The 14128-nt window shown below is 42.7% G+C and overlaps 1 protein-coding gene across 1 annotated transcript in view; it reads right to left on the reverse strand.

The window, feature by feature from the left end:
* Window positions 1-14128, reverse strand: part of RBM20 (RNA binding motif protein 20) — a 248595-nt gene that overhangs the window by 53706 nt on the left and 180761 nt on the right. Inside the window, exons 3-5 of the mRNA XM_040437466.1 lie at window positions 13375-13436; window positions 13211-13296; window positions 3724-3824 (exon numbers count right to left, since the gene is read on the reverse strand). Coding sequence (XP_040293400.1) covers window positions 3724-3824; window positions 13211-13296; window positions 13375-13436 — 249 coding nt within the window. The remainder of the gene's footprint in view (window positions 1-3723; window positions 3825-13210; window positions 13297-13374; window positions 13437-14128) is intronic.

The raw sequence follows: 14128 nt of genomic DNA on the forward strand, positions 1-14128 counted from the left end.
CGGCAGGGCGCAGAAGGAAAGGAATGCCATACGGTTTTTGGAAGGCAGATTTTGCTCGACTGTTTTTTTGACACCATGTCCCATTTAAAGCCCCCCTGATGCACCCCTAAAGTAGAAACTCCAAAAAAGTGACCCCATTTTAGAAACTACGGGATAGGGTGGCAGTTTTGTTGGTACTAGTTTAGGGTACATATGATTTTTGGTTGCTCTATATTACACTTTTTGTGAGGCAAGGTAACAAGAAGTAGCTGTTTTGGCACCGTTTTTTTTTTTTGTTATTTACAACATTCATCTGACAGCTTAGATCATGTGGTATTTTTATAGAGCAGGTTGTCACGGACGCGATAATACAAAATATGACTACTTTTTCTGGTTATTTGCTTCAGTTTTACATAACAAAGCATTTAAAAAAATAATAATCTTTAGTGTCTCCATATTCTGAAAGCCATAGTTTAATTTATTTTTTGGGCGACTGTCTTCTGTAGAGGCTAATTTTTTTCGGGATGAGATGACAGTTTGATTGGCACTATTTTGGGGTGCGTATGACTTTTTGATCGCTTGCTATTACACTTTTTGTGATGTAAGGTGACAAAAAATGGCTTTTTTTACACCGTTTTTATTTTTTACAGTATTCACCTGAGGGGTTAGGTCATGTGATATTTTTATAGAGCAGGTTATTACAGACGTGGCAATACCTAATATGTCTACTTTTTTAAATGTAAGTTTTACATAATGATTTTAGTGTCTCTATAGTCTGAGAGCCATAGTTTTTTCAGTTTTTGGGCGATTATCTTGGGTAGGGTATGATTTTTGCAGGATGAGATGACGATTTGATTGGCACTATTTTGGGGTGCGTATGACTTTTTGATTGCTTGCTATTACACTTTTTGTGATGTAAGGTGACAAAAAATAAAAATTTTTACACCGTTTTTTTTTTTTACGGTGTTCACCTGAGGGGTTAGGTCATGTGATATTTTTATAGAGCAGGTACCTACGGACGCGGCGATACCTAATATGTCTACTTCTTTTTTATTTATGATTTCATTTTTGAAACAAAAAAAATCATGTTTTAGTATCTCAAGTCTGAGAGCCATAGTTTTTTCAGTTTTTAGGCGATTATCTTGGGTAGGGTATGATTTTTGCGGGATGAGATGACGGTTTGATTGGCACTATTTTGGGGTGCGTATGACTTTTTGATCGCTTGCTATTACACTTTTTGTGATGTAAGGTGACAAAAAATGGCTTTCACCTGAGGGGTTAGGTCATGTGATATTTTTATAGATGTTTATAGAGGTTCTAACGGACGCGGCGATACCTAATATGTATACTTTTTTTTATTTACTTAAGTTTTACACAATACCAGCATTTTTGAGCCATAGTTTTTAAATTTTTTGGGGGATTGGCTTAGGTAGGGGCTCATTTTTTGCGGGATCAGGTGACGGTTAGATTGGTACTATTTTGGGGGGCATACAACTTTTTGTTCATTTGGTGTTGCACTTTTTGTGATGTAAGGTGACAAAAATGGCTTTTTTTTTTTTTTACACCGTTTTTTTTTATTTTATTTTTATGGTATTTATCAGACAGGGCAGATCATGTGATATATTTCTAGAGCCTGTCAATACGGACGCGGCGAAACCTAATATGTGTGTTTTTTTTTATTTTTTTTGTTTTTTATTATAAAATAAGGGGAAAGGGGCGTTTTCTTTAATTTTTTTACTTTATTAATTATATTACTTTATTAATTTTATGCCGGTAGCGGCATAGAAGGGGTTAATCCACCACGATCGCCGATATGGGAGGTCACAGGACCCCCCTTGGCATTGACCCAAGGTGCCTGCTCAATGATTTGAGCAGGCACCTTGTTCCGATCACCGCCACGCCCTGTGTCCTTAAGAGGTTAAAGTGATTGTATCATTTAAAAATACCAGGGTTATCTGAACTGAGCGGGTTGTTTCCGGCAAATGTGCAGTAAATTGTCTTTATCACACTGCGGTATAGGTTTGCAGAGGTAAATATGAGGGTTCTTCAAAAAGTTCATTTTCTGACTAAGGCCTCATGCACACGACTGTATGTATTTTGCGATCCCCCAAAAAACCAATCCGCAAAAAATACGGATGACGTCCGTGTGCATTCTGTATTTTGCTGGCCCCTAATAGAACAGTACTATCCTTGTCCGTAATGCAGACAATAATAGGACATGTTCTATTTTTTTGCGGAACGGAAATACGGACATACGGAAACGGAATGCACACGGAGTAACTTCAGGTTTTTTTTTGCGGACCCATTGAAATGAATGCTTCCGTATATAGTCCGCAGAAAAACAGAACGGACACGGAAAGAAAATATGTTCGTGTGCATGAGCTCTAACAAAGAGCTGAAATGTTGGGGGAATATATTCTATATCCTTATAGTATGCGAAATTGCAGACAGATTCATACATTTTGTTAAAGAGGAGCTCTCCCCGCTCCTGACATGCCTGCTTTAATAGCTTTATGCATTCCCCACGTAATAACAATTCTGGAGCATCTATTCTTATGTCTGTATGTTGTGCCATTCCTCTATTATTTCTACTAGAAGTTATGAATGAATTGCTAGCAGTCTGCAGTAAGGGTACAGAGGGGAGGTAACCAGTTGGGGGGGGGTGTACCTGCGCAGACTCACTCTGTCCAATCAGTGCTGCCATTGTCAGACTGTGTAAGGAACCCCCCCCCCCCAACCTGTTACCTCCCCTCTGTATCCTTACTGCAGACTGCTAGCAATTCATTCATAACTTCTAGTAGAAATAATAAAGGAACGGCACAACATACAGACATAAGAATAGATAGCAGGTTAATAAAGGGGTTTTATATTTTCTTTACAGCTTATGGCTGGTTTAGGCTACTTTTCACACTTGCGTTTGGTGCGGATCCGTCATGGATCCGTTCAGCTAATACAACCGTCTGCATCCGTTCAGAATGGATCAGTTTGTAATGTATTATCTTTAACATAGCCAAGACGGATCCGTCCTGGCACACAATGTAAGTCAATGGGGACGGATCCGTTTTCTATGACACAATCTGGCACAATAGAAAACGGATCCGCCCCCCGTTGACTTTCAATGGTGTTCAAGACGGATCCGTTTTGGCTATGTTAAAAATAATACAAACGGATCCATTCTGAACGGATGCAGACGTTTGTATTATCTGAATGGATCCGTCTGTGCAGATCCATGACGGATCCGCACCAAACGTGAGTGTGAAAGGTAGCCTAAACCAGCCATAAGCTGTAAAGCAATTGTATAACCCCTTCGTTAACCTGCTATCAGGAGCTACTGGGCTCTCAATTCAGCAGCTAATTAATTTCTAATTAAGCATACCCACCCACAACCCAACCTTCTCAATACCTTTCCAGGTATAAAAACATATATTGATCTTAGAAAATGTAGAAATATGAGCAGTGATGTACAAATAAGTTTTAATTTAGGTGTCAGATAAGCACAGAAACGTGTTAGTTTATGAGCCTTCTTTATGCAGACAGTATACAAGTCTGGACTGCAGCAGTTGTGCAAGTTCCTTTCTGGGGACACCTGTTATCCTGGACAGACCAGCAGTCATACCATGGCTGCCGCATTATTCTACCCTTTTGTAAATAATCCCAAATTTGTAAAACACGTGTGGAAGTCACACAGAAGCACTGAGAACATTCACCACCCAGGCAGCTAATGTATCAGACTAATTACTTTACCTTTGCACCAATGGGTGGTCCAGAGAAGGGAGCTCCAGACGGGAGGAATGAGGCAGCTGGCGCAGCAGGGACATAGAGATGATCAATGTCCGATGCAAAGCCTAGGCAAATGAAAATTATAGCTATAAATGAAGGTATATTCACAAGGTTTGGGGAAAATGCTTTTTTGTTGCAATTTTAGTTAACAAAAACATGTGCGAATAAGCCCAAACATTTAAAATTGGAAAATTTACCACACGTTCTACTTATTGTACAATCCTGTCAAATGCAAGAATGGATCAAACATTGAAGTATAGCTATCTATTGCTCTATACATTTCATTCCATTGCAGTTTTCCTTCTCTAGTTGCAAGTGGATATTGCATCGGGGTATTATTAGAGGTCTCAGTAGGTGTATAATACTGTTTACAGACTGAGATCCTGGTTCTAGGGGTGTGTGGCAAGCTTTGACTTTTTCGGTCTTAATATGCCTGTGCTGATTAATCTAATATTGTCACGATCAGTGTGTGTGTGTGTGTGGGGGGGGGGGGGGGGGGGGGGAGGGGGGGGGCTCCACACTGAACACAGGAGGGAAAGGGAACATTAACTGGACCTGGAAACTAGGGAAGAAACAGGTCACCTCCTAGACAACCCTAATCCGGGCCCTGGCTACCTATCAATATGAATAGACCTTGAAGGTAGGAATATTCATAAGCAGGATACCTAGGCCCTGATTTCCCTATAATGCCCTGGAATAAGTATAGGACCAGAGACAACCCATTCCTCCCCAGATGGACGAATGGAAGTCTCTGTCTCAGGCCCAGATACAACAACAGGGAATATAACAAATACAAAGAAACGCGACACTTAACTTCTGTAGAGATGGAAGAACAGGAACACCATAGAGGATCTCACACCAGCTCAGCCAAACCCAAATGAAGCTATGAACTGCATAGTCAGAATGGTGGGGTGAGACTATAAAGGGTAGAAGTGATGACCACTGAGCAACAGCTGAGAAAAGGGAAGTGGTCATTAACCCTATCAACACTGAATCAAGAGAAATCAAGGAGGCTGTTAGATTCCTCCACGCTTAGCCAGTCTCCTTGATTTCCTGACATTAGTCACCTGAGGGACCGTGACAGTACTCCCCCCCCCCCTCCCCCCTCTAGAGGTGACCTCCGGGCACCCAGGACCGACCTTATCAGGATGGGCTCTGTGAAAGGCCTTCACCAGACGATTCGCATTAACATCGGCCACTTGAACCCACATCCTCTCCTCTGGTCCGTAACCCTTCCAGTAGATGAGATACTGGAGGGATCTACGGAGAACTCGGGAGTTCACAATCCTGCTGATTTGAAATTCTAAATTACCGTCCACCATGACAGGAGCGGGAGGCAAGGAGGACGGCTCAACAGGTTCAAAACATTTCTTCAACAACGACTTATGAAATACATTATGAATTTTCAAAGCCTGAGGAAGTTCAAGACGGAAGGCTACAGGGTTAACAATGGCAGTGATCTTATATGGACCAATAAATCTTGGGCCCAACTTCCAAGAAGGTACCTTAAGCTTAATGTTTCTTGTGGACAGCCACACAGAATCACCCACTCTCAGGTCCGGACCACTCATACGTCTCCTGTCAGCCGCACGCTTATACCTGTTGCCCATCTTTTTCAGGTTATTTTAAAATTTCTGCCAAATCGAAGACAAAGAAGAGGAAATCATTCCTCCTCAGGAATACCGGAAGTTTGAAAACCAGAAAATATGCCAAAAACTGTGGATGGAATCCATATGCCCCAAAAAACGGCAACTTATCAGTGGACTCCTGTCTACGGTTATTAATAGCAAACTCAGCTAACAACAAGAATGAAGACCACTCCTCCTGGTTCTCCAGAAACAAAAGATCTCAAGTAAGTCTCCAGATTCTCATTGGTGCGCTCCATCTGTCCGTTCGACTGAGGATGAAAAGCTGAAGAAAAGGATAATTGTACCCCTAGTCGAGTACAGAACGCTTTCCAGAATCTGGAAACAAACTGAGTCCCCCGATCACACACCACATCAGAGGGAATGCCATGTAGTTTCACAATGTTATCAACAAACACCTGTGCAAGAGTCTTGGCATTAGGTAGAGCAGGCAATGCTATAAAATGTGCCATTTTACTAAAATGATCAACTACTACCAGGGTCACGGTTTTTCCAAGGAATTCGGTAAATCTGTGATAAAGTCCATGGACAAATCGTCCAAGGTCTGGACGGGATGGGTAACGGAAGAAGAGATCCAGAAGGCCGAGTATGTGTCACTTTAGCACGAGCACAGGTACAACAGGCTGACACATAGTCCTCAACACAGCTGCGTAAACCTGGCCACCAGAATCAACGAGATATAAGATCTACAGTGGATCTGCTCCCTGGGTGTCCTGTGAGAACCGTACAGTGATGTTCCACAAACGCCTTTCTTTCGGGCTCCGAAAGATTATACAACCGAGATTTGGGCAGTTTAGCTCCAGGAATAAGATTGACGGGACAATCATACTCCTGATGCGGGGGTAATTACTGTTTACCACCCTCGGAAAACACATCAGAAAATTCGGAAATGAACGAGTGTACAGTTTTAGTGGTGACCACAGAGAAAGATGCATTGAGACAGTCGTCCATGCAAAAATCACTCCAATCGAGAATCTGTCTCACCTGCAAGTCAATGTTAGGGTTATGTTTGCTTAACCATGGTAAGCCCAAAACCATCGGAGCAGGCAGACCCTCCAACACATAACACGAGACAGATTCCTGATGGAAATCACCCACTCTTAAATGAATGTCTTTTACCACCTGCGACAGGCATTTTTCGGTAAGAGGTGCAGAATCAATTGCAGAGACAGAAATACTTCTCTCTAGTGCACTAGTAGTCAACCCATGAATACGAACAAACTGTCCATAAATCAGGTTAACCCCAGCGCCACTGTCGATAAATACCTCGATTTCCACAGTTTTGGACTCTAGCGCCACCTCGGCAGACAGGAGAAATCGGGTACTACCAGTAAATTACAAAAGTAAGTTTTCTTGCTCCCCACCCACACCACCAATAGTAATTTGGGGATTAAGCGGTTTTTTTTGTTTACACCTTGATGCTGAATGTACGGACAAATATTCACGAAATGTCACTTCTTTCCACAACAAAAACAGACTCCCTTCATATGACCAGAGCTCTTACCAGCAGCCCCAGGAGTAGCTCCCCCCAACTGCATAGGCACATCACAAGGCATAACCACAGGTGCCTCTTTACCATAAGTGTCAAAGGAAGCCGCCAACTTATTTGACAGTACGTCCTGAGGATGAGGACCCTTAGATCTCCCTGTCAGGCGTCTGTCCAGACATACAGCAAGGGACATGGCTGCTTCCAATGACTCAGGTTTTTCATGAAAGGCCAACGCGTCTGGCAGCCTCTCAGATAGACCCTGACAGAGCTGGCTACGGAAAGCAGGATCATTCCACTTCGTATCCGTAGCGCATCTCCTAAATTCAGAGCAATAGATTTCCGCGGAGCGTTCTCCCTGCCGTAAACCATGTAACTTGGTCTCAGCCTGAGAGATCCGATCCGGGTCATCATAAATAAGACCCAAGGCTCTAAAACATTCATCTACCGACTGGAGGGACGGTGATCCGGTCGGCAGAAAAAAAGCCCAACACTGTGCATCATCCTTAAGCAAAGAAATGATCATACCCACACGTTGACACTCATCCCCAGAAGAGTATGAACGCAGCTTAAAGTACAATTTACACGATTCCCTGAACCGAATGAAATTGTCACTACCCCCAGAAAATCTGTCCGGGAGGGCAACCATCGGAACCAGCCGCCTGTGGTCTCTGAATCCGTAAGACTGTTGCGCGGAGGTCAGCTACCGCCAAAGACAGTCCCTGCAGCTGTTTGACCAGTACAGACATAGGATCCATAGCTGCACTGACCTGAACGAAATGGCGGTTTTTGTGGCAGTTGATAATGTCACGATCAGTGTGGGGGGGGGAAACTCCACACTGAACACAGGAGGGAAGGGAAACAGTAAATGGGCCTGGAAACTAGGGAAGAAACAGGTCACCACCTAGACAACCCTAATCCGGGCCCTGACTACCTATCAATATGAATAGACCTTAAAGGTAGGAATATTCATAAGCAGGATACCTAGGCCCTGATTTCCCTATAAGGCCCTGTAATAAGTATAGGAGCAGAGACAACCCATTCCTCCCCAGATGGACGAATGGAAGTCTCTGTCTCAGGCCTAGATACAACAACAGGGAATATAACAAATACAAACAAACACGACACTTAACTTCTGTACAGATGGAAGAACAGGAACACCAAAGAGGATCTCACACAAGCTCAGCCAAACCCAAATGAAGCTATCAACCGCATAGTCAGAAGGGTGGGGAGAGACTATAAAGGGTAGAAGTGATGACCACTGAGCAATAGCTGAGAAAAGGGAAGTGGCCATTAACCCTATCAACACTGAATCAAGAGAAATCAAGGAGGCTGTTAGATTCCTCCACGCCAATCTTCTTGATTTTCTGACATCAGTTACCTGAGGGACCGTGACACATATCTTTTCAGAGGTTAGGGTTTTTCCAATACAAAGCTCCAAGTCCCCAGATACAACCACTAGGGGGAGATCAACAAGGATGATTTTTTATGTTCAGGTGCAGGTTCAGGTGCACAAAATGTTACAAACCGGATTCCAAAAAAGTTGGGACACTAAACAAATTGTGAATAAAAACTGAATGCAATGATGTGGAGATGGCAAATGTCAATATTTTATTTGTAATAGAACATAGATGACAGATCAAACGTTTAATCCGAGTAAATGTATCATTTTAAAGGAAAAATACGTTGATTCCAATTTTCACGGTGTCAACAAATCCCCAAAAAGTTGGGACAAGTAGCAATAAGAGGCTGGAAAAAGTAAATTTCAGCATAACGAAGAGCTGGAAGACCAATTAACACTAATTAGGTCAATTGGCAACATGATTGGGTATAAAAAGAGCTTCTCAGAGTGGCAGTGTCTCTCAGAAGCCAAGATGAGTAGAGGATCACCAATTCCCACAATGTTGCGCAGAAAGATAGTGGAGCAATATCAGAAAGGTGTTACCCAGCGAAAAATTGCAAAGACTTTGCATCTATCATCATCAACTGTGCATAACATCATCCAAAGATTCAGAGAATCTGGAACAATCTCTGTGCGTAAGGGTCAAGGCCGTAAAACCATACTGGATCTCCGGGCCCTTAAACGACACTGCACCACAAACAGGAATGCTACTGTAAAGGAAATCACAGAATGGGCTCAGGAATACTTCCAGAAACCATTGTCAGTAAACACAATCCACCGTGCCATCCGCCGTTGCCAGCTGAAACTCTACAGTGCAAAAAAGAAGACATTTCTAAGCAAGATCCACAAGCTCAGGCGTTTTCACTGGGCCAGGGATCATTTAAAATGGAGTGTGGCAAAATGGAAGACTATTCTGTGGTCAGAAGAGTCACGATTCGAAGTTCTTTTTGGAAATCTGGGACGCCATGTCATCCAGACCAAAGAGGACAAGGACAACCCAAGTTGTTATCAACGCTCAGTTCAGAAGCCTGCATCTCTGATGGTATGGGGTTGCATGAGTGCGTGTGGCATGGGCAGCTTGCATGTCTGGAAAGGCACCATCAATGCAGAAAAATATATTCAGGTTCTAGAACAACATATGCTCCCATCCAGACGTCATCTCTTTCAGGGAAGACCCTGCATTTTTCAACAAGATAATGCCAGACCACATTCTGCATCAATCACAACATCATGGCTGCGTAGGAGAAGGATCCGGGTACTGAAATGGCCAGTCTGCCGTCCAGATCTTTCACCTATAGAGAACATTTGGCGCATCATAAAGAGGAAGGTGCAACAAAGAAGGCCCAAGACGATTGAACAGTTAGAGGCCTGTATTAGACAAGAATGGGAGAGCATTCCTATTTCTAAACTTGAGAAACTGGTCTCCTCGGTCACCAGACGTCTGTTGAGTGTTGTAAGAAGAAGGGGAGATGCCACACAGTGGTGAAAATGGCCTTGTCCCAACTTTTTGGGGATTTGTTGACACAATGAAATTCTGATTCAACATATTTTTCCCTTAAAATGGTACATTTTCTCAGTTTAAACTTTTGTCCCGTGATTTATGTTCTATTCTGAATAAAATATTAGAAGTTGGCACCTCCACATCATTGCATTCAGTTTTTATTCACGATTTGTATACTGTCCCAACTTTTTTGGAATCCGGTTTGTATAATATTGTCCTTTGGCTGTTTGAAGGGAATAGGAGGATCTGGAGGTCTGTATGTATATATAGTAGGGATCTGCTCCAATGGTAGCCTTCAGATAAGAACACAGCAGCAGCCTTTTTAGCGGTGAAAGCAAAGCAACGGTTGTCTTTTATTCTTGATAAAACATTCAGGCAGTAATCGGCAGTGACCGGCTTGCTCCAGTCGGTGTTAAAGAAACAATAAAGTCCCGTATCTATAGAATCACACAGCTATGGTTTTGCACAGTACCGTAACCCCACGGAGGTGTATGTGGACCTCGCTTTGTCCTCAGTCTTTCAGGCACAGCAACTCCAGCTCAGACTGTCAGAGAAGTCATCACCCCCACCTGACACTGCTGCCTGTTTTTTGTAGGCCAGTCAAGACCCGGCCTGGAATGTGGGGAGTAGTCACCCACCCAGCACTATGACTACTCCCAGTAAGATCCGTCCTAAATCAGCTATTCACAGCTGTACTAATTAACAAAGTGTCAACCACCTACTGCTGCTGACACCTGAAATACTGGTTCTTGCTTTATCGAGGCCAGGAACCTTGGTGACACATCAACGATGGTCCCTTGTGCCTTCCTACAATATATATACTTTAAAGGGGTTTTCTGAGACTTTTATACTGATGATCTGTCTTCTGGATAGGTCATCAGTATCTGATCGGTGGGGGTCCAACATCGCTGATCAGCTGTTTGATAAGGCACCAGCGGTCTCAGTTGTGCCGCATCCTTCTCAAAGCTTAGCCTAGGCCATGTGACGTCACGGTCATCAGTCAAATGGCTTAGGCAAAGCTCAGCTCCATTGATGTGACCTGCGTTGTGCTTGGTGAGCTGAGAGAAGGCAGCAGTGCTACTGAAATTGCCAGTGCCTTGTCAAACAACTGATCAGTGGGGTGCCGGATATTGGACCCCCACCGATCAGACACAGATGACCTATAGAAAGGATAAGTTATCAGTATAAAAGTCTCAGAAACCCCTTTAACCATAACCTCTTTCCTTTTTGGAAGGAGTTGCTTAAGTAATGATGTCTAGTTATTGTATTCATTTATTAGGGAACTGCAAAAACAGCAATTCCCTATTAGATTTTTATTATAGTACACTGCGTGCAGAATTATTAGGCAAATGAGTATTTTGACCACATCATCCTCTTTATGCATGTTGTCTTACTCCAAGCTGTATAGGCTCGAAAGCCTACTACCAAGTAAGCATATTAGGTGATGTGCATCTCTGTAATGAGCAGGGGTGTGGTCTAATGACATCAACACCCTATATTAGGTGTGCATAATTATTAGGCAACTTCCTTTCCTTTGGCAAAATGGGTCAAAAGAAGGACTTGACAGGCTCAGAAAAGTCAAAAATAGTGAGATATCTTGCAGAGGGATGCAGCACTCTTAAAATTGCAAAGCTTCTGAAGCGTGATCATCGAACAATCAAGCGTTTCATTCAAAATAGTCAACAGGGTCGCAAGAAGCGTGTGGAAAAACCAAGGCGCAAAATAACTGCCCATGAACTGAGAAAAGTCAAGCGTGCAGCTGCCAAGATGCCACTTGCCACCAGTTTGGCCATATTTCAGAGCTGCAACATCACTGGAGTGCCCAAAAGCACAAGGTGTGCAATACTCAGAGACATGGCCAAGGTAAGAAAGGCTGAAAGACGACCACCACTGAACAAGACACACAAGCTGAAACGTCAAGACTGGGCCAAGAAATATCTCAAGACTGATTTTTCTAAGGTTTTATGGACTGATGAAATGAGAGTGAGTCTTGATGGGCCAGATGGATGGGCCCGTGGCTGGATTGGTAAAGGGCAGAGAGCTCCAGTCCGACTCAGACGCCAGCAAGGTGGAGGTGGAGTACTGGTTTGGGCTGGTATCATTAAAGATGAGCTTGTGGGGCCTTTTCGGGTTGAGGATGGAGTCAAGCTCAACTCCCAGTCCTACTGCCAGTTTCTGGAAGACACCTTCTTCAAGCAGTGGTACAGGAAGAAGTCTGCATCCTTCAAGAAAAACATGATTTTCATGCAGGACAATGCTCCATCACACGCGTCCAAGTACTCCACAGCGTGGCTGGCAAGAAAGGGTATAAAAGAAGAAAATCTAATGACATGGCCTCCTTGTTCACCTGATCTGAACCCCATTGAGAACCTGTGGTCCATCATCAAATGTGAGATTTACAAGGAGGGAAAACAGTACACCTCTCTGAACAGTGTCTGGGAGGCTGTGGTTGCTGCTGCACGCAATGTTGATGGTGAACAGATCAAAACACTGACAGAATCCATGGATGGCAGGCTTTTGAGTGTCCTTGCAAAGAAAGGTGGCTATATTGGTCACTGATTTGTTTTGTTTTTGAATGTCAGAAATGTATATTTGTGAATGTTGAGATGTTATATTGGTTTCACTGGTAAAAATAAATAATTGAAATGGGTATATATTTGTTTTTTGTTAAGTTGCCTAATAATTATGCACAGTAATAGTCACCTGCACACACAGATATCCCCCTAAAATAGCTAAAACTAAAAACAAACTAAAAACTACTTCCAAAAATATTCAGCTTTGATATTAATGAGTTTTTTGGGTTCATTGAGAACATGGTTGTTGTTCAATAATAAAATTAATCCTCAAAAATACAACTTGCCTAATAATTCTGCACTCCCTGTATAATGCTTCAGGGCAAGGATTTGCATAGGCAAATTATACAATCTGAACTCTCCACGGTCAGGTGGACTTTTACTTGTAAATGGTGCAACTCTGACAATATGAATATATTAGGTAAAGCTGTTGATGTGTGGGGTCACCTATAGAGAAGCCTAATATACTGTAACAATCCTTCTGGATGATGTATAGGATTCATATTCTCAGTTGCTCGTCTTCACTATACTTGGTTATCGATATTCAGTACCTGAGGTTACTCTCTGGTCAAGGTTATTGAGTCACGCTCAATGTAATTTCCTTGTTGTAGCTTGAACCAGATGAATAATCTCTGGTCAGGGCAGATACTGCCAACCTCTTATGTTTATGTAGTCTGGAGAGCTGGGCTCACACTGAAATATTTGATAAGGTTAAATAGTTTTGCCATGTGTTACAGTCTGATCTGGCGGGCATGTTTAATACACTTGGATGCATTTCTGATCCAAGTGTCAAACTTTGTCAAGTAATAGATTACCCTGCTTCTAGGTCAGAGTGTCTCTCACCTTCGTTATTCATGTTGTGAAAGTCTGGATTTAGAGAAGCGGGTAATACCCCATCGGAAGAGCTCGGAGCACAGTTTATACCAGCGCTAAAAAAATAAGAGAAGACTCCAGTTAGCGTTGTAATGGCATTTCTAGGATATGACTTACATCGTTTGCACGCCTACCTTTCAGAGTAACCCATCACATTCTGAATATGCATCCTGCCCTTAATGTGCAGGTCCCAGTCCTGCAGAGAGAAAGGAAAAAATACACAAGTTTACATCAATTTGGATGGCAAAACAGCCAAATATGACATTTATATAGAAGACTAAATTTGGGACATCTCATCGGCAGGTAGGGATTGGAAGTTTCTATTTTAGATAAAGCTGAAAGCCACATCTGGATGAGTTGAGATGGTGACGCTTCCAAATTTGCTCTCACTCCAACGTTCAATAGAGGGACAATAGTTCAGGTAAAACTGAGATTTTAACTTCAAAACCATGTGCCCATTGGCTGCTGCATTGTCAGTAAAGCTCAGTTGTTTTGCAATAATCATTGGAGAAGCACTGCCACAAAAATGTTTATTCTCTCACCTGTTAGAAAGGTACATGATGTAATCTGTAGTGAAGTATCTTCTTACCAGTCACTGTATATATGAGTTATCACCTCCCTTCTGATCCTCAGCTGTGTCATGTGACCAGCACTCTGACTTTCCAAATAACACAGCATCTTATGTGTGATCACGACACCAGTTTCTCTATGTATTCCTACAGGAGCCTCAATGTCGGCCTCATGAATAGAGAAGTAACTGGCTTCCTGTCCTGTGTCAGTTGGAGATCTGAGTGTCTCTTACATGACACAGCTGAGGATCAGAAGGGAGGGTATAACTCACAAATATAGACTCTGGTAAGGAAATTGCCTCCACTACAGTCTTCATAA

Source organism: Bufo bufo, chromosome 6 (genome assembly GCF_905171765.1).
Source record: "Bufo bufo chromosome 6, aBufBuf1.1, whole genome shotgun sequence".
NCBI classification, from domain to species: domain Eukaryota; kingdom Metazoa; phylum Chordata; class Amphibia; order Anura; family Bufonidae; genus Bufo; species Bufo bufo.